Raw genomic sequence first — 21,134 nt, forward strand, 5'->3', positions numbered from 1 at the left:
CAGGAGGGCAGCCATTACTTGTGGACACTTCGGCAAGGCTTGCTACTAGTGTTTCAAACCAGATCATGCAGGTAGGATGTTGTCTGCATTCAAAACACCATTGTGCAGCCCTTTCCTGGACGTGTATGAATATGTGTACTTTAATTACTATGTAGTTCTTCCATTTTGTCCCCCTACTGGCGGAGAACTTGTGTGTAATTCGTACCACTGACCACAAGGTGTCGCCACTGTTAAGAAAAGATGAGGCAGCATCCCATCGCCTTTGGAAGACCTCAAGAAGGATGGAAACACGCTCACTCTGTTAAATATTTAACGCCTGCCATAACCAAACCACGGTGTGCTATGGGATAACACGAGCAGGACTGAAGTTTGGCACTTGACACATTTGCCTGTGCAGCGCCCGATAAGCTGGAAGGGAATATGGAAATAAAGGGATGCTGAGGGAGGCTGCTTTCAGCCCGTTATCACCGGCGGAGCTCACGTAAAGGAACAGAACAAAAAACAGCAGCCACTTAGTCTGCAAACAAACCTTTTACAGGCTGTTTCAGAACATATCTTCACAGGACTCTGATCGCGCAAGATGTAAACGAAGAGACGGCCACATGTGCACCATCAAGGTGATGTCTTTCGCTGCTGTTGTGAACGTGTTCCAGTCCCGTAAGAAAACGCTTTGTTAGCCCTTTAACGTTAGCTTGCTACCGGCTAGCTAGTTTGCTACTTGACCCAGCTAACTGAGGTGGAGAGCATCCTCTTAAACGAGGGATAAGCTCTGGTGCTCTTGCCCTCTCAGTTTAGGAATTAGTAACTAATTCGCTTAGGTTAGCGAGGGAGTAAACATTAATGCTAACGTTAATCCAGCTAGTTGCTAACTGCCTTTCCTTCATTTCCTCTTACAGGTTTACATGGTAACGTAATTAAAGTGCTGTAAATGCAGCGTTAGACTTTTTAGTTTGTGTATCTTAAAAGCTTCGAAACTGTCTCCACTTGTTTCACCTGTATTTCACCTGCACGTACAGCTGTTTTTAACAAGAAGGAGTTCCCTGGCCAAGATAGAAGCAGCTCTTCAAACACAGACACATATGTTTCATGTATTTCGTAATGAATTGCATACAGTCAGTTTTGTATGCTGCTGTGTGAGCACATACTTTTGGAAATGTACCTGAACTATGAGCTAACTGGAGTCATGATATTTGCAGTTTGCATGTTTCACTAGTCTTTCTGGTTTTTGTCTTTGCATAGGCAAATCCAATGCTGGGTTGGATCTGTGTCCTTTGCCCTTTGGGTCTTAAAATATAACCAAACTTAACCTCCATATATTCTCTCACTCAGAAAGCATCAAACAGAACTATAGTGTCTGACATCGGAGCAGTTTCATGTGGATGAGTTGATCAGCGTTTTGGTAATTGATGAATCATTTGATTTTTAAGCAAATAAATCGAAACATTTGCATTTTCCAGCCAGTCAAGTGAGTGAGAGTTTTATGCTTTTCTTAATATATGATAGTAAACTTGACATCTTGGGCTTTTGGACTGTTGGTTTGACAAAACAAGCCATTTTAATACCTCACATTGAGTTCTAATGTGCATTTGGCACCGTTTCCTTACGTGTTATAATGCTTACATGGGAAAAATCTAAGTAGTTGCCGCTCTATTCTGCATGCTGCTACGTGCAGAAACCCAAACTGAGTTGTCTGCATGTAATATCACAGCTGTCATGTCATTTTCTAACCGCTGAAAGAACCTTTCCCTCTCATGAGGACTGTCTGAGGCCCAGCACCCAGTGACCTCTCGTCTAGTTTTGAAACTTGCTTGAAGTCTTTGAGACTCAAGTGTACATCTTGTTCCAGTCCAGAGAGTGTGGGCCTGTCCATCTGCATGGTCTCACCTCCTAGTACAAACGTCACAGTAGAAGAAGAGACGTCCCCCTCACCCCACCAGACCCTCGGCCTGCCAACTATAGTGCTATTATAGTTCAAGCAAAGGCTAATTGTTGGTCACTTACAAAGGATTGCACAGTCCAAGTCTTTGGACGGTAATGCTGTCTCTTTCTACTGTAAGCGAGACAACAGAGCATGATGTGCATCTGTGCATTTTTCTCCTTGCGTGTAATGTGATTCAAAGTTGGCTTGATGACTGCTGACAGGCAAGTTTTCGAAAGGCACTGTAAGTTGGTTTGAGCTCTTTTTCTTCATTGTTTTGTCTGCAGAAGAGAAGATGGCACTGCTTGTGGTTGGTGCACTCCTGTGCCTGTCCTGCTGGGTCTCTTTCTACTTTATCTTGTGTAACTTTAACGGGTCCAGGAGCTATGAGTGGAACTGTCGCCTTGTCACCCTGGTACACGGCATCCTGGCAGTCTGCATCACATCATACATAGGCTATGTGGATGGACCCTGGCCTTTCACTCATCCAGGTAGGACACTTATCCTCTGTTCATTTAAATTAGGCTTTAAATTCAAGATTAAAAAACATAAAGGGCTGTCTATTAAGTAGATGTCAAACAAACTGAAGTCTTTCATGTCATTATATTGTTACTTCAGTAACTGTAACATCTGCTGCTTCAGGGCTACAACAAACAACTCATGTTCAATTAATCTGTCAGCAGTTTTCATGATTAATTGATTAGTTGCTCAAGGTAACATCTTAACCCAAAGATATTCAGTTAACTCCCATAAGGAAAAGAAAAAGCTGCGAATCCTCACGATTGCAATGCTGGAACAAGGTGACATGTGGCATTTTTGCTTGGAAGATGACTTAAATGGCAAATCATCTGTTAACACGGTTGCAACTTAATTAGTGCAATTCATCCAATTGCATTTCCTTCATCAGTGGCCAAATGATTTTACCGTTCCTATTTTTATTCTGTGTGGCGCTAAGTTCTTAATCAGAAGTTATCAGTTAATCAGGAATTACTCGTTTTATTGTTTGTGATTACATGATTGCTTGTCTTTAAAAAATACGCTAACCGAGAACTCTCTGCTTCTCTTGGTGGATGCAGGTACTAAGAACACTCCTCTGCAGATCAGTGCCATGGTGGTGAGCCTGGGCTACTTTATTTTTGATATGGCCTGGTGTGTGTACTTCCGCACAGAGGGACCCGTTATGCTGGCCCACCACACCATGAGCATCCTGGGAATCCTGTTGACCCTTTGGTTGGGGGAGTCTGGCATCGAGGGCTGCGCCGTCCTCTTTGGCAGTGAAATCACCAACCCCCTCCTGCAGGCACGCTGGTTCCTCAAACAGACGGGACATTACGCGACGCGGCTGGGAGACGTTGTGGACGTCCTGTTTGTGCTGCTGTTTGTGGTGATGCGAATCTTTGTGGGAGGCACAATGCTGTACTGTGAGCTGATCTCCCCAAGACCCAGATTCTTTATCAAGTGTGGGGGAGTGGCCATGTACGCTCTATCCTGGGTGTTTATGGTGGACATTGTTCGATTTGCCATTCGGAAGAGCAAGAGCTGGCACAAACAGCAGAGGGACCAACAAGAGATAGTGGCAGCTAATGGTCACGAAGGGAAGAGGGACTGATCTGCTTGTGCTTCTGTAAAGGAAATCAAGTCACTTTATGTGTTTTCTTACTTTGGATGCTCAAGGGAAAGTAGAGAGAAAATCAGCTTTTTGTATGTTAAACTGAGATTTAAAAAAAGGGATATTTCAAAGTCATAGTTTTCTGTATGGAGAGATATCCTGCAGCATCTGTCTGTAAGGTCCGCACCTGTGCATTTTGAGAAAAAAAAAAAAAAACTGCAGTTATTCCAGCTGAACACGTCAGATTTTTTTGGTGTAAAAAGTGCAGTTAACAAGCAACACAGATGTAGTTTGTCACTGAAAACCAAAGCACTTTGTATAAACATGCGAACAGATGTTGCATTCAGTTGCAGTGAACTGTGGCCTAGTCACATGCGGTGGTGTTGCTCCAGAGGAAAGCTCAATGTTCGGAAGGAAACTGTTTACATGAAAGGTCCGAGGTCTGTGTGACACATTTTTAGTCATATCAAAAAGTTAGGATTGGTTTCCTTGTAATCCTGGGGGGGGGGGTTTTTTGGTGCAAGTGAAACTTTGAGCAGACGCGAAAGATATACTCAGGGAGACGACGTCATAGCAGAAAGTTTGGGTGAATTCTAGAGAAATGTGTGTCGTGTTTGACTCTGTCTTTCATACAGTTTATAGTTATTCCTCCAAGCTTTTCTGTCTGAAATCCGACTCCAGAACCTACCCAGAATGCATTTCATTTCTATCATGCAAAGGGATACATAAAAAGGAACCTCTTAATTACATAGTTCTACCCTGGTAATACTATATGGATTTTTATGTAAATTATGAATATCTTCAAATGTTTTAAAAGTTCTTTGAAGCGTCTGACTTCACTGCATCGACTGTGTGAACACTGACCTACACGACTTACTTTAATCTTGCAGATAAAGTCAGACAAACGATCAGCACTCTGAACTGATAGCGCCCCTTGAATCTAATTTAATAGAGTCATGTTTCAGTCGTACAGAGATCTTGTCAGGCAAGACTCGAAAGTTCAATTAGATTTATTGTGAGCTATCTAAACAGTGTGCTAATCTTTTGTCTGATTTCTGTGCTGCCTGCGTTTTTTTTTTTTTCTTTTTGGATCCAGTGTCTTTAAGCATTTTTGGGACGTACCTGCTCTACATACTGTACAGTCAGGACCGAGCAGGTAGAATGAAAACCTGTGCAATCATGCAGGAGCATCTTTTATTTCTCGCCCCTAAAATGTCAGATTTCTGCATTTACGTTACACACACAGCTATGGCTGGGCAATAGTTATCATTGATAGACTTTCAGTAAAATCATATCCAGATGATATAATCGTATCTGATTATTGTTTTAGTAGTAATTCCAAACATACTAACATACAAAAATAGTTATTCCATTTTCTTGATTTACATGTGTGAAGAGTTGTGGTATTTTGTGTGAGATTTTGGCCTATGTTTGCCATAATGTAATATTAATTATCAGAGAAATGTTTGTCTTGATATCGTAATTTTGATTTCAACCATATTGTCCAGACACAGCACAGAAGTGCATCATGGGATGACAGCAGGTTTGGAGAACATCATAATTTAGCCCTCTTCATGAGCGGATTTGGTCCATGCCAACAAAGTTACCAAACTACCAGCTTTAATCTTTGTGCTCAGACTTTATATTGGTGTTCTTATTATTATGACCACATCTTGTTTTTTAGTGCACATGGATTTCTACAGTTAAAACACCTTTCATCCTTTTGTTTTCCTGTTTATCTTTGATTGAAACAAGTTGTGTTGCTCTCATAGGTCTGTTTCCTTGACTGCCACCGTTAAGAAACATGGAGCATCACCATTATATCCAAGACAGTACAAACCTAACTGGTGTGTGCCTTAGTTATCTGAATGTACTTTCCTAATTTTTTGTTCGGTTGTTGTCTTGTGCTGTACTGTAAGCCCTCCAGTGGAAGCGCGGGAGTAACGAGGAACCATTTTCAGTTCAGGCTTTCATGATTTGCCTGTGTAATCCCTGCGTGACGTGAAATAAAGGTGCGATAGATTGTTTGTATGCTTTTGAATTCATTTTAAAGAGCAAAATGTCAGTTAAAACTAAATTAACTGTTAATCATTTAATGCCACAGATACTCAGATGTTACTGGACTGAGACTGAAGTTACCTAAACTGTCCACATGATGGCGTTGTGTCAATTATATATGAAAGCTCAATGAGGAAACATGAAGACAGTCATTTGGTAATGTTAAAATAAAGATATTAAAATGGGAGAAAGAAATATTCATGGCATTGTCAACTGAAAATAATTTCACATTATAGTTTTTATTAAGCAAAAGTTTAACTACACACCAGTTCTTTTTTTCTATAGTCCTTTTTAGCATAAATTCAGTAGTTTCAAATATGTTTTCATGCAACGGGGCACACAAAGTTTAATATGGTGGACAATACTGTGTGTAATACACAGGGTATTGCATATATCGTAGTATTGCAGTATATTGTCAGCAGCCAGAGATGTAAATAATGAAATAGGACTGCAATGCACAACACAATAAAGATAATCATATACAGTGAACTACTTCAGTCAGCATCCAAACAAGCAAACAAGCAAACAAAACAGATGGAAAGGAGGATAATTGAACATATTTCACTCATGTGCACAAGCACAGCCTGTTTAAAGGTTAAAAAGATTCAGTTATATTCATTATGGTAGTTCGAAATAAAATAAAATAATGGCCTTTGAACATCCACCTCTAACCATATCACACTGACACTGCATTATGTCATTGGTGATGTTGTGATCTTAAGTGCACATTCTTTTCTCAAAAACACACATGTACAGTAATTAAAACACATACTACTCAGTGGACTACTAATGGAATCAATGACTATTGACTGCATTGATTGCACTGGATATGGATCTTAGTCTTAAACTCTTCACCTACACTCTCATTTGTAGATGAATTTCTGAACTAAATAAGTACAAACACATGAATGAAAGCCTCCAGACAGCCTTAAGTGTCTTTTGCAATTTTATTATGTGTCTCTCACACTCTGACACACATGCACATACAGCCACCTGAGTGTCTTTTCTCTCTGCTCTTCTACATCTGTCAAGTGGGTGAGTTAATCAGCATAACCGCATCTTCTTGAGGATGATGGACAAAGGACTGGACTGTAAGCTGTGAAACTAAATAATGAATATAATGACTGTTCTCTCAGTGCCAGACCGACCACAGACAGGCAGGAGAGCCCAAAAACCATGAAGTAATCATGCAACAACACACATCATCATCCAGTTAATCAACCAGCTAAAGGAAAATGCCTCCTTACTGGAAAATGCTTATGACTGGTTTTCCTGCCATGGTAAAGGAAAGCATCCAGCAGTACAACCAACTATACAACCAGGGCTGTTGATTATTGATCATACAGCCGATTCAATTGTTTAGTCAATAAAACACTCTCTCCATCACTCACTCAGAAAAATGCTATGTTTAACAGTCCAGTAATCAATTAGGGGATCAACTAATTTACTAATAGTCTGATATATGACTATGGGTGCTCTTGTTTTTTAAGTGAAAAATGTCCATCAAATGTTTTATTATGTCTGACCAATAGTCCAAAAGACAAGACTTTCGGTTAACTGTCACAGAGGACAAAGAAAACAAGCAAATATTCACATTTTAGAAGCTGGAACTTATTTGTCTGTTTGTTTTTTTTTATCGATTAATCGACAAACTGTGGCACGTTTAATATACATTTAACTTTCCGACTATTTTTTTTATTCATTACCTAACATAAACTTTATTAACGATAAAAATGAATATCATTCTACTATTACTTGACGCAGTGGGATAATTGTTAACGTTGTTCGAATACTGGTGTTATTTCGCAGCAATGCAGCCGAACATTATGCTGAAACAAAATGAGTTTTCCCAGCTCCCGGCGGAAGTGGTTGGTGGAAGCGCTAGTGGACTGAACAGCTAGCTGGCTAGGGCGTTGCTAGCGGCAGAAAGTGGGATTTTGGGAACCTTTCCGCCAGTTTTATGCTCGTACAAATAACGTCTTGCGTTGGAAAAAACGTCGTTTGATGTTCACGAAAAGTTTTAAGCGCCTCGGCGTTTTTTTGTCGTTGTTTACAGGGGGTTTGTGTCACTTTCTGTCCCGTTAGCTGGCCACACAGCTAGCCTGCTTCCATCCACGGGAATTCTGCCGAGAAACGACTGAATTCTGGAAACATGGAGTCAAGGAACGTCGCGCTGTGCTAACCGACTCCACTGGATTTTCTTTTCTCAAGGAGACCTTTTGAAGGACATAACGCGGAGACATCTCGCCAGCCAAGTCGACATTCATGCCGTGTTGTATATATATTTCTCTGTCGTTGGCCGGCTCATTGTTGTGAACGGGAGTTTGCTTAGTTTGCACTCGAAACAAGAGCATACGAAGCAAAGTTTTTTGCTGAAAGAGCTCATCTGTTTTGTTAGCTGGTAGCTGGCGAGATCCAACAGCCAGCTTACCGTGAGAAAGGATTTCCTAAAAAAAAAAAAAAAATAAAAAAAAAAAAACACTGTTTTTTTTTAATCGACCATCTAACCAGTCGTGGTTTTGAATCTAACGTCTTTACGCCGGTATAACATTAGCTGCAGTTGTTTTGCTAGTGTGTAACACGGGTCGTTTAAAACTCGGTATTGAGCGATTCTCATGGTCACGGGAGAGTCGTCCCCACAGCCACAGACAGGCATTTCTGGGAGCAGGGAATACCAAATGGGACTGGAGGAATTTCCAGCATCTTCGAAGATCATTTAGGAACCGAGGCCATTCAGCCGAGCAGGGGTGGTGGCAGACGGACTCCAGCGCTGGGCCGAGGTGTCTGATACATTGGAATATTGTTTACACGTTTCATATCGGCCATAAACTGGCATGTGAAAGCTAAAGGCTTCGTACGAGGAGTTCATACATGCACGACAACTTGTGCCAGCTGGCGCAGTTTATTTATTGTTGGTGGCTATCATCTGACTGTACAGCTAATACCACAGAGGCCCCGGTTAATTTTTAAGGTTTGCACTGTAGAGCCCTTCCTGCTAGAACATTTTGACCGGGAGTGTTGGTTAAGAGATAGCCATAGGTAGCATTTTTGTTTCCTCTGGTGTTTGGACGAGCCTCGCAACAACTCAACATTTATTCTCAACGCAATTCTCGAAATCCTTGCCTACTTCAGACGAATGCCAGAGAAGGACGCGCCAGGAAATCGCCTCATCACACTCTGGAAAATGTTAATCGGATATAATTTGCTGCAAATCTAGAATCGGAAGCCCAATGAGTGACACACAGACCAGCTTCACTGACAGGTACAGTACACAGCCACCTTTACACATGCACAAATTGAGTCTCCCAAGATATCAAATGTGAAATCTTGTTAAAGTTTCCTGATTTGGTTATGATGAGGCTGCATGTGAAACAGCCCGCAGTCTGATGAAAATATGTTTTACATGGTCCAAGTAAAGCACTTCTTTGTGGTGATGTGCTCAGTAATAACTGTGTTACACAATCTAATTACTAAGGAAGGACATCAGATCTAGATGGAAACTCTGCTGATCTCAGCATGGGTAATGGAGTTCTCTGCAGACAGTAAAGTACTACTTGTCCAAGGAGTGAGGCCTGCCACTGTTTGTGTGCCAGGGAACAGTCGTCTGTGATCCCTGTACACCTTTCAACATCACTATTACTGCTAAGCCTTTAAAGCTAACCTTCTCCTACACCTATTAAAACAATCTCTGGATTTAGACAAAACCTTGGCTTCGTCAAGTAATCACCTTATCTAAGGCATCTGTCAACTTAAACTCGCAGATTGGACACTGTTGCTAAGACCAGCGGGCTAAATAATGTGTCATGGCCTGAGGAACGCACTAAATGGTACAGGAGGATCAGCCTGTGCCATCCTAATCCATTGAGATATAAGTTATCACTGCAAGAATGAATTCCCCTATGTTCGTGTACCTGGAGAATAAAGAGGTTTCTATTCTCTCGTAACAGAGAAGTGAAGCCGTTGCTTTACATCACATCCCACCTGAATCCCACATACCTGCAAGCGGAGCAGGCCAAGACAGTGGAATGTGCTCAGTAGATTCAGAGCAGAGGGAAGCTTCATTGCACAGGTTGGGATCTGAAATATCCTCATGGCTAGGACATGAGCTAGAGGCTAATGCCCAACCCCATTTTACATGACCCCCCTCCCCCACTGCAATGATGGCAACAGTGGCTGGCACCAACTGCTATTGTGGTGCTGTTTATTGTGTTTTCTTTTTTTTTTTTAATGGTATTACCACACTGTGCATGGTATTATTGACTAAACCAGTACAGATACCATCACATTGCTGGTTGCTTTTATCAGTAAAATGGATCACTTCATCAAACCTGTATTGAAATTTTAACTGCAATTTATAGGCAAATAAATCACATAGATATTCCTGATGCAGTGAAGCACCTAGTGTTAGGTTGCCATTGCTGTTAGACAGTGCAGTGTGTCTTATGTAATATACAGCATATTTGGTCATCTCCGATTTGCTGCTGCTTGTGAAGGCTTGAGACAGTGCTGCACAATTTTTTTGTCTATTCATATTCAGTCAAAGCGTGTGAATTGATGTCATTGGACTGAGTTTGTTCATCTCTTTGTTTTGGTGTCACACACTCTGTCACAATTATTACTCGACCAGTAAAACATGATGCAGGCCATTATGTTAATGCAAAACCAAAAAAATGCAAAACAGCGTGACAGCAGTCTGTAGATTGTGCAAGCAACTAGCTCTGTATCTGCACAAAAATTAGAGAAGGAGTTGTTGTTTAGACCGCAGCTGTTTTCAAGGTTGCTTTCCACAGTGGGTGACGCTAATGACTTCATTGATTAATGCTGTTGTCAGTCTCTCCCTCCCTCCTTAAGTCTGTCTGTATCCCTGTCCTTGCTTTCTGTCCCTCTGTGTGTGGTGTTGTGCATTTTGTTTTCGCTCTGTTGGCTGTGGTGGGAGTATGCATCCAGCATCTATTGGGGATGGGCCGCCAGCCGATGGGTCAGTTCAGTGTGCTGTTAGCTCTTTGTCATGGAGTTCTGCTGATCTCCACGTTTTTCCCACCCCCCCGAGGCCCTCCCGGGAAGTGGTGCTGGTGACATCACTAATAGTAAACAATAGCTCTCAGTGGGAGCAAACCGGCTGTCCACTCTACGCTCCTCTCCAGGTCCATCAGTGTGGGTCAGGTACATTCAGGGAGGTTGGGTGGAGCAAGTCTTCACTGTTACCCTGTTGGAGGGCCAGTTAATGATAATAGTTTTACAGCTAAAAAGCTTGGCATTAATTGATCAATTATCATTGATTATACTGACTTTTCTAATGACAAAATGTCCATCACAACGTGATAGAGCCCAAGGTGATATCTTAAGATTGTTTATTTTGCCCAGCCAATTGCCTAAAAACCACAAATGAAACAGAGAAAAGCATCAAATATGAGATTCTGCATCCAGCCAATGCTTGGAATTTGAACTGACGATAACGCATACGATTAAATGGTAATAAAAAATTCTTATCAGTAGTATAACAATATTATGGCAGTTGAGTAATAAACTGATTATGTGCATGCCAAGTGATAATGATTGGAGTTGATATGTGCCTCACTGCAGTGGAATTTGTTCGTCATGATCAGTGTTTTCATGAGTACTTCTGACAGCTCGGTCTGCTTGTATGCGTCTCCTGTATTTGGCATCCCTCCCTGATAATGCAGTATGCTTCTACTCCATCTAGTCAGCACTGACACTGAGGAAGCTGTGTCAGCTGCTCTGAGCTGTGCATTAAAATGAGTATCCAGAAGTTAAAGCTCTGATCAACAGAAGTGCAGAGGCTCCAGATTAATATATAGGGTCGGGCGATACATTAAAATTTTCTGACCACCATCAGTCAGACAAGCGATTGCCAATGCATTCATGCAGATGTGTGTGCAGTACGTCCATCATCACCGAACTAATGCCTGAAATTAATTGATTGGCAAATACTTAAAGGTATATCATAAAGGAAATGTTGGTTACTGTTTGTAAACAAACAGTTTTCTGCACTGTGTCAACCAATTTTGTAGCTTCCTCTTGGATGCATGTTGCTTACCTTCTGGCACGTGCTACCTTTTTATAAAGTCCCAACCACACCTGTACACTGTTGCTGGCTGGGGGCTACACACCCACCACCCAACAGTTGCAGACCAGAAATGCCTCAACCACAGCAAAACAAGAAGAAAACAAGTAAATACAGGAAGAGGGCAGAATCCCTAGAGATAAATGCAAAGCCACACACTTAACGTGGGTCATAGGTGATGGTTGAGAGGGATTATCTTTGTATGAGTCAATACATTGTTTTGTTTTGTTTTGTTTTGTTTTGGTTTGGTTTTTTTTGGGAAAGTCCTGCGTAGTATACCTTTTAAAATGTCATCCCACAGGATAAGTAGTTATAAGAGGGCCTTTCACATGCAGGTAGGCAGCGATCCATTATTTGATGTTACAGCTTTTCCAAAATGAAGATTTCTTGCTTTTCACAGTCATTGAAGTGAACAGAATATCTCCGGGTTTTGGAGGTTTTGGACTGTTGGTTGAATGAAAAATCAGTTTGAGGAAGACATCGCGGTAGGTTTGGGGAAATTTATGTTCTTTCTTAGCTGCTGTGTGGTATTTTGCATACCAAACAATTACTGGAATAAATGAGAAAATAATGGGGAGATTAATCGATAACGATACTAATTGTTAGCTGCAGCTCTTGTTCTTTGCCTTGATAGTCTTAATAATTTGTAATTTGCCTTATCCCACTGTTATGGAAAGTGTGTGATTTTCTGTCTCAAGATTGTGAAGGAATTCATTTACTCTCAGAAGTTGAAGTCCTAGTTATGATAGCCTGTAGGCCCTCCTTTTACATTAAAGTCTTTGCCACAGCATTTTTAGGTCAGCAGCAAGCTCACACCTCAACATCTCATCTGTAAAACAAATGCCACCCAGAGTAGGTCTTTTTGCAGTATGGTGCCTTGGTGCGGTACAGTGGTCATGTATATGAAACAACTCTTATCTTTTTAAGAGTGTCATCATAAGAATTGGTGCAGACGGTGCCAGAGAGGTCTAGTTTTAATCCTATTGTGAAGTTGAAGGCTGTGGTTTGTGGTGGTGCTGCATTATACTGAAAGGTGTTTATGATGTTTTGTCCTCCATGGGGAAATAGTAGAAAAACAAGTACAAAATCTCTAAAACTCCCAGACTGATCTGTGGCGAGCACATAGGTGTCAGCTGTCCTAAGTTGATCTTCCTGAGTTATGGTATTTATACATTATGAGTTTCATCCTCACAGTGAAAAAGGAGAAGCAGCTCGCTGGCAAACTGGATTACTGTATTGATTTGTACCATGGTCTGGTCTCTAATCTTTTATGGAGTCTGGGGTTTTCTCACATTCAAAATTAATGCAAATAGTTGTTGATGGTGGCTTTGAGTGTTCAAGACGTGGATGAGTATGTTGTTTTTAATTTCAAGAACGAGGACAACAATGAGGCTTTTTCAAGTATAGTTTCTTGTCATCCTTACAACATCTACTGTCACTACAACCAGCCACAGACACATTCAGCCATATGTCACGAGTTAAAAAGGAAGCTAGTTGATCCACAGGTAGTCCTTTCCATAAGCAGTCCCTTCCTCCTGCAACCGTTATCCTCTGTTCTGTCAGACAGCACACATGTATTCCACCTTAGTAATGTGAATTATGGTTGTAAAGGCCAGTACTAATTAAGTGGCGCATCGTCCTACTATTTTGTGAGTTCACCCTGGAGTTATTCTGCTGTTGCAATTACAGTTGTCAGTGATGCATTACACACAACACTCCGGAAATAGGTTTTGTTCGTCACATTTTGGTTAAGATGGGCAGCTACATATGATCTATGCAGCAAAACTGCTGCAATATCAAGTTTTCCTTTTGGTTCAAACTAGAGTTGCACGGTGTATCATGTCAGCAGTGACACTGCAATATGCGTATGTGCACTGGTCATATTGCAGGACGCGTAATGTCAAGTAAGGCAAATTAGCTCAGTCACGTCATGCTACGACTTTTTTTCTGCTTGATATAAAAGGAAAACTCACAAAGTTCTCATTTTCTATGTCTGAGCTATAAGAAAAGTCTGAGAGTACATAATTTTGTCTGGTCTAAGGGTTCTTGGAAACACAGAATTTGATCAGTTCCCAGTGTGCTCTGTTGAAGGGGTGCACTCCATTAATTTACCAAACCAAACCAAACCACTGCTAGTCGCCTACTGCAACCTGACAATGAGCGCTGCGTGGTTGTTTGATGCACTGATAAAATGCACCCGTTCATCAGAGCACAGAGCTAACTGGTCACTGTGCATGCATAGTTTGCATATCACCCGTCTCTAAACAGAGCCGGAAACGCTTAACACACATGCTTAACACACACACAACACACACAAAACTTAAAATATCCACATCTATCTGTACATCTTGCCGGCATATAGATAAATCTGTTTGCTGCTTGAGTTGTTTCACCATCCTCAGCTGCGCCAGGAGGCCTGTTTATCTTCCACCACGCAGATTAAGCATGCATTCAAACATCGTTAAAAATGGTCGTTTATATGTAAATATCACAACCGTGGCACACGAGTCCATTTGTGAAGGTTATTAAGATGATTTCTGGAGTGGTGGCAGAGGGTTTAACCAAGTGTGGTAGAAGTCAGGGGCGGGGGGTTCATTTGTTAGTAGAGGATGGGCTTTTAAAGTACCCAAATAATAAAAATTGTTCACTGTATATCTGTGCGTGAATAACACAGTGCATTTATCTGGTGAATTTCCCTGTATTTTTTCATATCCCAATGTATATCCCATTTTTTCAATATCATGCACTGACCAGATACTTAGTTTTGTTAATTTATTGAATGTAAATGTGGACCTTAGGAAAGCCCTTAGGACAGCTCACACCTGGATGTCACTTTGGCAGGCACACACCAACTCTCACCATACTCAGGTCCCATTTCATTCTTTTTCACAGACTCCAAACCACATCCATCTTTTATTCCATTCTTTGCTTCAATTATTTCCTTTCTCCCATCATCACTATATTTTTATTATGGCCCCAAGGTAGGGAGTATTTACAGTTGCATCAAATTTGCCTTCATCAATCAACCAAGTGCAAATGGAAATTGGACAGGTGGGTTAGTTAGTGGTTTGGCTTGGGTCTCTTTTGTGTATTTTTTGAGGGTGTTAGTATTTCTTCTGTGGTTGTCTTCATCATCTTCAGCCTGGCTAAAAGGAAATGGACTCTGAGATAGAAAAAAAGAGGAAGATGGCAGAGAGGAAAAGAAACAGGCAATGCCCCAGAGGTAGGGATGTTGGAGAGTTGGTGAAGTCTGGGCATTAGCTGGGGCTCTGAGTGCTGGGGGAGTTGGGGGTCTATCACCCAGCCCTGTGATGTTGATGCTTGTGGACACCCTCTACAGTCCTGCCCTGTTAGCCAAGAGTGCTTCAGGCCCCAAACATTACTTTCACTTCACAAAAGGCAGGATCACTACAATAGAGAAAAAGGGGACAAGGGGAGAGAGCTGTCTTGCTCCAGTGTCACGTCCTCACATGTCCATGTAAGGGTTTTGCAGCAATGAACCAGGCTAGAGCCTTCAAACTAACTGTGGCACTTGTGAAGCCGTGATACTCTGCAGACTGTACAGTGATACTGGCAGTTTATCTTAGCTTATATATGTCTTTGATACACTCAGCAATAGATGGTTGATGTTCAATAGCAGCATCTCTGTTGTAGTTGACTGGATGTGATTTATGTAGCATGTTGAGACGCCCTTTCCCTGGATCTCACAATGGAGATGCTCTAATTGAATGTTGCCTCTGTGTGCCAGGAGAGGTTGTATTGTCAGGAGAGACGGGCAACTTGCTGCTGCACTGTGATTAATCCTGCACCGACTGTTTCTGCTGATTCAGAGGTGACTTGACAGACTAACACAAGCCTACTTTTTCTCTACACGAACCAGTGTCAGAACACTTCTGTCACCAACCTGCAGTCATGTTTCCTCAACGACTTTAAAGGTGATTAAGAAGTGCAGGGATGCTATAAGCATCTTTGATGTAGATACTCTGGTTGTCACATGAATGTCCTAATGTTTTCCCTATCGTCTTGCCTCGCCAAGCTAGATTTTTTTAATGAGTGCCATGTAGTACACATTTTATAGCTTTAGAGAGATTAAGGTGTCAGTAGATTTGCTTTTACCACAGGTTGCATCAGCTTAAATGTCATCATAGATCTGCCTCTAACAGCTATTAATATATCTTTGAGATCATTGCAGGATACCAAATCATACACCAAAAGTCTGTCAGTCCAGGTCTCCATGTGCCCTTGGCAGACACTTAAGCATACCCTATGCAGTACTGTAAGTTAACGGCTAACTTGATCAACAGGGGCAGCCTCTCCTAGAAAAGTTCTCAGATTTTGTTGTAGGGCTCATGACCAGCAGCAGTGTGGACAGTGTAGCATGTTGAACCACCTCTTTTCCTTTCCCAGTGCTGGAGGACAGCAGACAGCATAGCGTGAAGAAATGTCTATCCCCCGGCCCTCATGTCAGGAATCCTGATGAGGTTTATTGGGGCAGAAAGGGCACTGTTTTCCCCCTGAGGCTGTAGCTTGAGCTCTGGAGCTATTGCTCTTGTCTCTCAACACACCACACCTCTCTCCCTCTCTCTCTTTTTCTCTCTAGGTCTCTCTGTCTCATACACTCACTTAATGGTCTCTGTCTTTAAGTCAATATCCCAACATACACAATGCTACATGGATACACTGCTAAGGCCACATGTTGATGGTGACACCAGTGTGTTTGATATTAGACTAGACTGTAATACAGAAGGTGGTTTAAGGAAGGAATATCACTGTGTGGGTGTAGACTACTTCTTTCTTAGTGGCAGGGAGTGGAAAGCAGTGACATCATGCTGGCTGTGTTTGTGTGTGCACCCACATTGTGTGACTCAGGTATATAGATTAGATAACAAGCTGTGTGTGTTTGTGTGTGAGTGTGTTTTCTCTCCCTTTGGCAGGCTGCAGGCATGAATCAGGCTGTTCAAGAGACTGTATCATTGCACCATTGAGACAGAATCACAGAGCAGGTTTAAAGAGGTGGCATGAATGGCTGGCTGGCGGAAAAGAAGATATTACCAGTTCCATAGGGTACGTGGCAGGCCAGCGGCATGAATCAGCACAAAACCCAGCTGAGGACTTTGTGCCGTCCCCACACTCCAGTTCTCCAAAGTTTTCCAGTCTAATCTAACATCTGAGGATGTTTTGCAGTGTGCAAGGTTATCTTGGAATGGAACACACCTCAGTCAGATCTTTGCAGCCTGCAGGCAACTCCCAAAACTGTCCAATCCTCTGCTAGTTTCAGACAGGCCCCACCTCTCCCATTCACAACACCTGTGCTATGAGCTGTGTAGCTCTCCTTTTGGTAGGACACTCCAGATGACTGCAGCATACAGCACAACTTACGGGATAAAATTACTTCATCAAGTGTCAGCCAACTATAATTTCTATCCTGCATGCATTTATCCTCAAAATCAGTTTAAGGTTTCTGTTTTTGTGTTTGCGCTTTTACATATCGAATTGCTTATAATTCAACTCCGAGTGACACTTTAGTCATCGGTCTATATTTGCTTTTACTCATTCTAAGAGGAACTGAGAATAACTTGAAGTGCTTCCCCTGAATCTTGCGTGAGTTGGTCTAGTTCCTTATTGTTCAGTGTTTTCCTTCCTCTTCAGTTTGGGAGATCCTTTCACAGAAATGGCTGTGTGTCAGGGTCCCACTCCCTGAGGGCTGTTAGTCCCTCCCTCGCTCACTACTTTCTCTCTCTGTCCATGTTCTGGTCTGGTCCCAGGCCTCTCTTGCTGCCACTGTTGCTGCAGTTGGCCCAGCTCTGCCACAGTTTTCCATCAAAACACCAAACCTCAATGGAGCATTCAAGCCCAGGCCCGCTCCAGTGCTGCCCCTCCCTCCCATCCCACCCTGTTCTGACTCTGCCTTCTTTCTCCCTTTCTCCCTCCCTGCAAATTTAATGGCCCCGTTCAGGAAGAGGTCCTAGCTCAGACTTTTATAGCTGGATCTAAAGAATTGAATGAGCTGAGGAAAATTGATTCTTGAGCGCTCTCTGTACATTTTCAGAGTGTAGTTTTTACTAGATCTACATATCATCTCTAGTGCACGCTAGTAGAGCAGCTGCAGCTCTTAGTTTTACTCGAGCAGAAAGATTTACAGTGTCCAATTTACAAGTTTTTTTTTTAATGTATTACCTAGAAAAAACATTTTTAAAGTACAGAGCAAGGCTTCTAGAAGCTCTGTATTGATCTAGCTTCACTCGGTTATTTAGGCCTATAAATACTGAATGAAATCAATGCTTGCAGAGGTCAAATTGTAGTATCACTACTGCTCACATTGTATCTTCTGTAAGAAGCGTGTATTTTCTTGGGATGCAACTAATTTACTTTTTTGTTATTGGTTAAATCCATTGATTATTCTCTCAATAACTTTTTTACAAAGGCCAAGCAGACCAATTCAGATGTCCGAAAACCCCATTATATTACACATTAATCGCGAAAAGCTAAAATCAAAGAAATTATGCTTAATGGATTATCAAAATTGTTGCTTATTAATTTGATGTCAGTCCACTCCATTAATCTGCTAATCCTTTCAGATTTAGTATTTTCTCAGTAATCATACAAGTTGTTTATTGTTCTTTTAACAGACTGTATAATAGAGTGTTTAAAGTAGTAGCATTAGGACATAGAACAATAACCTACTGTTTTCTACTGGACAGAGAATTCACTGCTAATGTGGAGCCATTGTGATGTTTCACCAGAGATCCACTGTGGAGTTATGTGAGCTATAATCTCTGTAAACAGATATTTGCACGAGACGGCAGAATGTGACAAGAGTTTGGTATCGGAAACATTCTGGTGTCCGTTTGCAGTGTGTTTGTAGTCTGAGTAGTATTGACCAATCATGTTTGAGCGGGCTTTGGTTACATGTGGGTTAACAGTCTGCATGGAGGGCAAAAGAGGCGGACAGCATTCGATGAAATGTAATTGTAGAACCCACTGACCAACCCATCAGAATGATTTAGCTTTTTATTAGCTTTTATTTTTTTAAATGAAGTTATCTGCATACATATGCAGATATTGTCTATAGAGCTTTGCCAAAGTGTCATCTTCGCATCTCAAGTTTCAAATTGGACTGTAAACAATTACCGGCACACAGAAGAGGAAGTGTAGTCCCGGATATCTGTTATCCAGATATCCAGGCTACATCGGAAGCCCCAGAAACACTGGCCGTTGCTCCAGAGGCTAAATCTTCATCAAACGATAGCCATTAGGTTCTGAGATTGTGGGAGCTATGACTGTGTGTCAGCGATACTTTTCAGTGACAACTCACAGAAACGTTGCCCTGGTAGTGACACCTATTAAAAAGACTCGCCAGCTTTGTAGTGATTTGAGTCTATATCCATCGAACACAGGGCTTCTGTAATAAATATCTCCTCCACTGTCACGACCACAATATTTAATTTCCGATTAGCAAATACAGCTATAATACATTCAGTATTCTGCTGTGCAGGCATGTATGACTTATATGTTGCACACCTCAGCTACAAGCTTGAGCTTGAGCCTGATTAATCAAAGTAACATGTTTCAGAAAGTTCACATAAAATTAATTGAGAATCAGCACGTGTAACTTTGGATCACTCACAAGTTAACATGTCAGCTTTGACAAGCCTAGTGTGTATATAAGAGCCCACCCTGTAACAGAATGGGAATTCATAAGACTTGTAAGTCTTCCCATTTATTATCATACTTAAGTTGTCATTTAGCTGCTTTGTCAAACACAGGCTAGGTGCTGCAGAGTCTTGTAATAGACACTGAGTTTGTGTATTTTTCAGTGCCTTCAAGTATGGTATTTGAGAATTTCTCACTTTCAACCAAAGGGCACTTTTGCTTCCCTGTTGAAAGTTCCTGTCTTTATAATTTCACTTTGCAGTTTCAAAACAGATTTTAACACAAGACTGTTGCCCTTGACTCAAATCAGTTTAGTTATTTGATGTGCAATTTGTGTCTAAGTGATGGCCTCTTTGGAGTTCTGTTCTGTTTCACATGCGTATAAACGTGCACGTCACTCAGCTGATTGCCACTGATCTCTTACATTCAACACTTGTACACTCTGAAGTACAGTTTCTGTCGTAGGCCTGCAGCAGCCCTCTCTGATGACGTCTCTGCTTTTTTTTTTCAGACAGATTTGACTGTCTCGCTATCACTACTGCTTTTTTCTTTAGTTACGCTCTAATGGTGGGGGGGGGGGGGGGGGGGGGGGTCGGGGGGGTCATTGTTTTTTCTTTTTCCCACACTCAGTTTTGCTGGTTTCATGTGGAAATCAATGTGACAGCAGCACTCACGTCCACCCAGCCAGAAACATAAAGTTTTGCTGTATTTTAGCCCACCTTTATTTTTGTATTAACATTGGAAACGTGGCTGTCAACAAGGGCATCGAGACCTTTAAAAGCGGTTTACAGTGATCCAGATCTGGTTGCCAGGGGCAACTGGGGAACTTTTACTATCAAAGGCCCGGAGTGGTGCGTTTGTGTGTTTTCACAGACTTCTACCAGAGGCCTGGCAGTTTCAGGATTCAGTGCAGCAGGATATTTTTGGGTTGCCATTTAGAAAGGCTGCCTGTATTTTAAGAAATGTCACAGTATATTTATTAGAACGGTGAAAATCACACTGTGTTTGATGTCCTTAAACTCAGACAACAGCAAGCCCTTTCACTTTAAATACTTGTATTTGTGTTTGACCTCCAACCTCCTGTAGCAAGGTTACCTCTTTTTGGCTGAACTGACATACATATTCAGGCTTTCTAAACATTAGTTTTCTCTTTTGTTACATCCCCTTGTTTCTGTCTGCTGCTACGGTCTTTCTTCATAGCCCCCCCCTTAGCCCCTCGATGTGTCTCAGGCAGGTCATTTCATGGTCCCATGGTTATTTGGGATATAGATACCGCATGATATAATTTGAGTCTACATTCCTTTTCAGCTGTTCTGTCCTCTTTAACAGTTACAAAACAGTACTGCATTATTTCTGAAAGCGTGATTCATAAGTCTAGTTCAGCATAGACATTATAGACAGCCTGATGCATCATCCGGCCTCTTAGAACTTGGTTTGCCTGTCACGTTTTCATTTGTTCCTGTATGATCAACCAAGAATAACATCGGCCTGCTCAGTTTTGCCATCCCCGAGCTTGTGCGTACACATGTCCCAGTTCAGTGTGTGTGTGTTTATGTGCTGACTTTTCCATCTCTCCAATTCAGAGGTTTCAGGGAGTGGACTACTTAAAGCTAGCTTTTTTTTTCTGCTGTAGGCTCTGGAACTTATTACAGTCTGAGGCACTTTCATAAACGGGCCATTCAGCTGCCCCTGCATGGTTCTGAATGGGACACACTGTCGCCAGGAGAAAGAGTTAATGTGGGCTAGTTAGTCGTGAGACCTCCCCATTACGGAAGACTGGTGCTCTGAAATGTGTAGTTATCCGTTCTTCT

The 21,134-nt window shown here is 41.7% G+C and overlaps 2 protein-coding genes across 9 annotated transcripts in view; both read left to right on the forward strand.

The window, feature by feature from the left end:
• The first annotated feature begins 223 nt into the window (after window positions 1–223).
• Window positions 224–5,554, forward strand: tlcd5a (TLC domain containing 5a). Of its 5 annotated transcripts, none has more exons than XM_076736036.1 (3): window positions 224–617; window positions 2,206–2,409; window positions 2,995–5,554. In XM_076736036.1, exons 2-3 carry the CDS (start codon window positions 2,214–2,216, stop codon window positions 3,525–3,527), a joined length of 729 nt encoding a protein of 242 aa, XP_076592151.1. In that variant the 5' UTR covers window positions 224–617; window positions 2,206–2,213; the 3' UTR covers window positions 3,528–5,554. The 5 variants fall into 5 exon arrangements, with proteins under 5 accessions (XP_076592151.1, XP_076592152.1, XP_076592153.1 ...); XM_076736037.1 differs by having other exon boundaries at window positions 273–2,052; XM_076736038.1 differs by having other exon boundaries at window positions 273–2,031.
• Window positions 5,555–7,449: 1,895 nt separating this feature from the next.
• The window catches only part of arhgef12a (Rho guanine nucleotide exchange factor (GEF) 12a), a 37,729-nt gene continuing 24,044 nt past the window's right edge, over window positions 7,450–21,134 (forward strand). The window contains exons 1-2 of one of the 4 annotated variants that reach the window (XM_076734862.1): window positions 8,237–8,365; window positions 8,718–8,847. In XM_076734862.1, coding sequence (XP_076590977.1) covers window positions 8,816–8,847 — 32 coding nt within the window. In that variant the 5' untranslated portion in view covers window positions 8,237–8,365; window positions 8,718–8,815. Of the gene's footprint in view, window positions 8,848–21,134 lie in introns of all 4 variants that reach the window. The other 3 variants (XM_076734865.1, XM_076734861.1, XM_076734863.1) reach the window with 3 other exon arrangements.

Source organism: Chaetodon auriga, chromosome 7 (genome assembly GCF_051107435.1).
Source record: "Chaetodon auriga isolate fChaAug3 chromosome 7, fChaAug3.hap1, whole genome shotgun sequence".
Taxonomy (NCBI): domain Eukaryota; kingdom Metazoa; phylum Chordata; class Actinopteri; order Chaetodontiformes; family Chaetodontidae; genus Chaetodon; species Chaetodon auriga.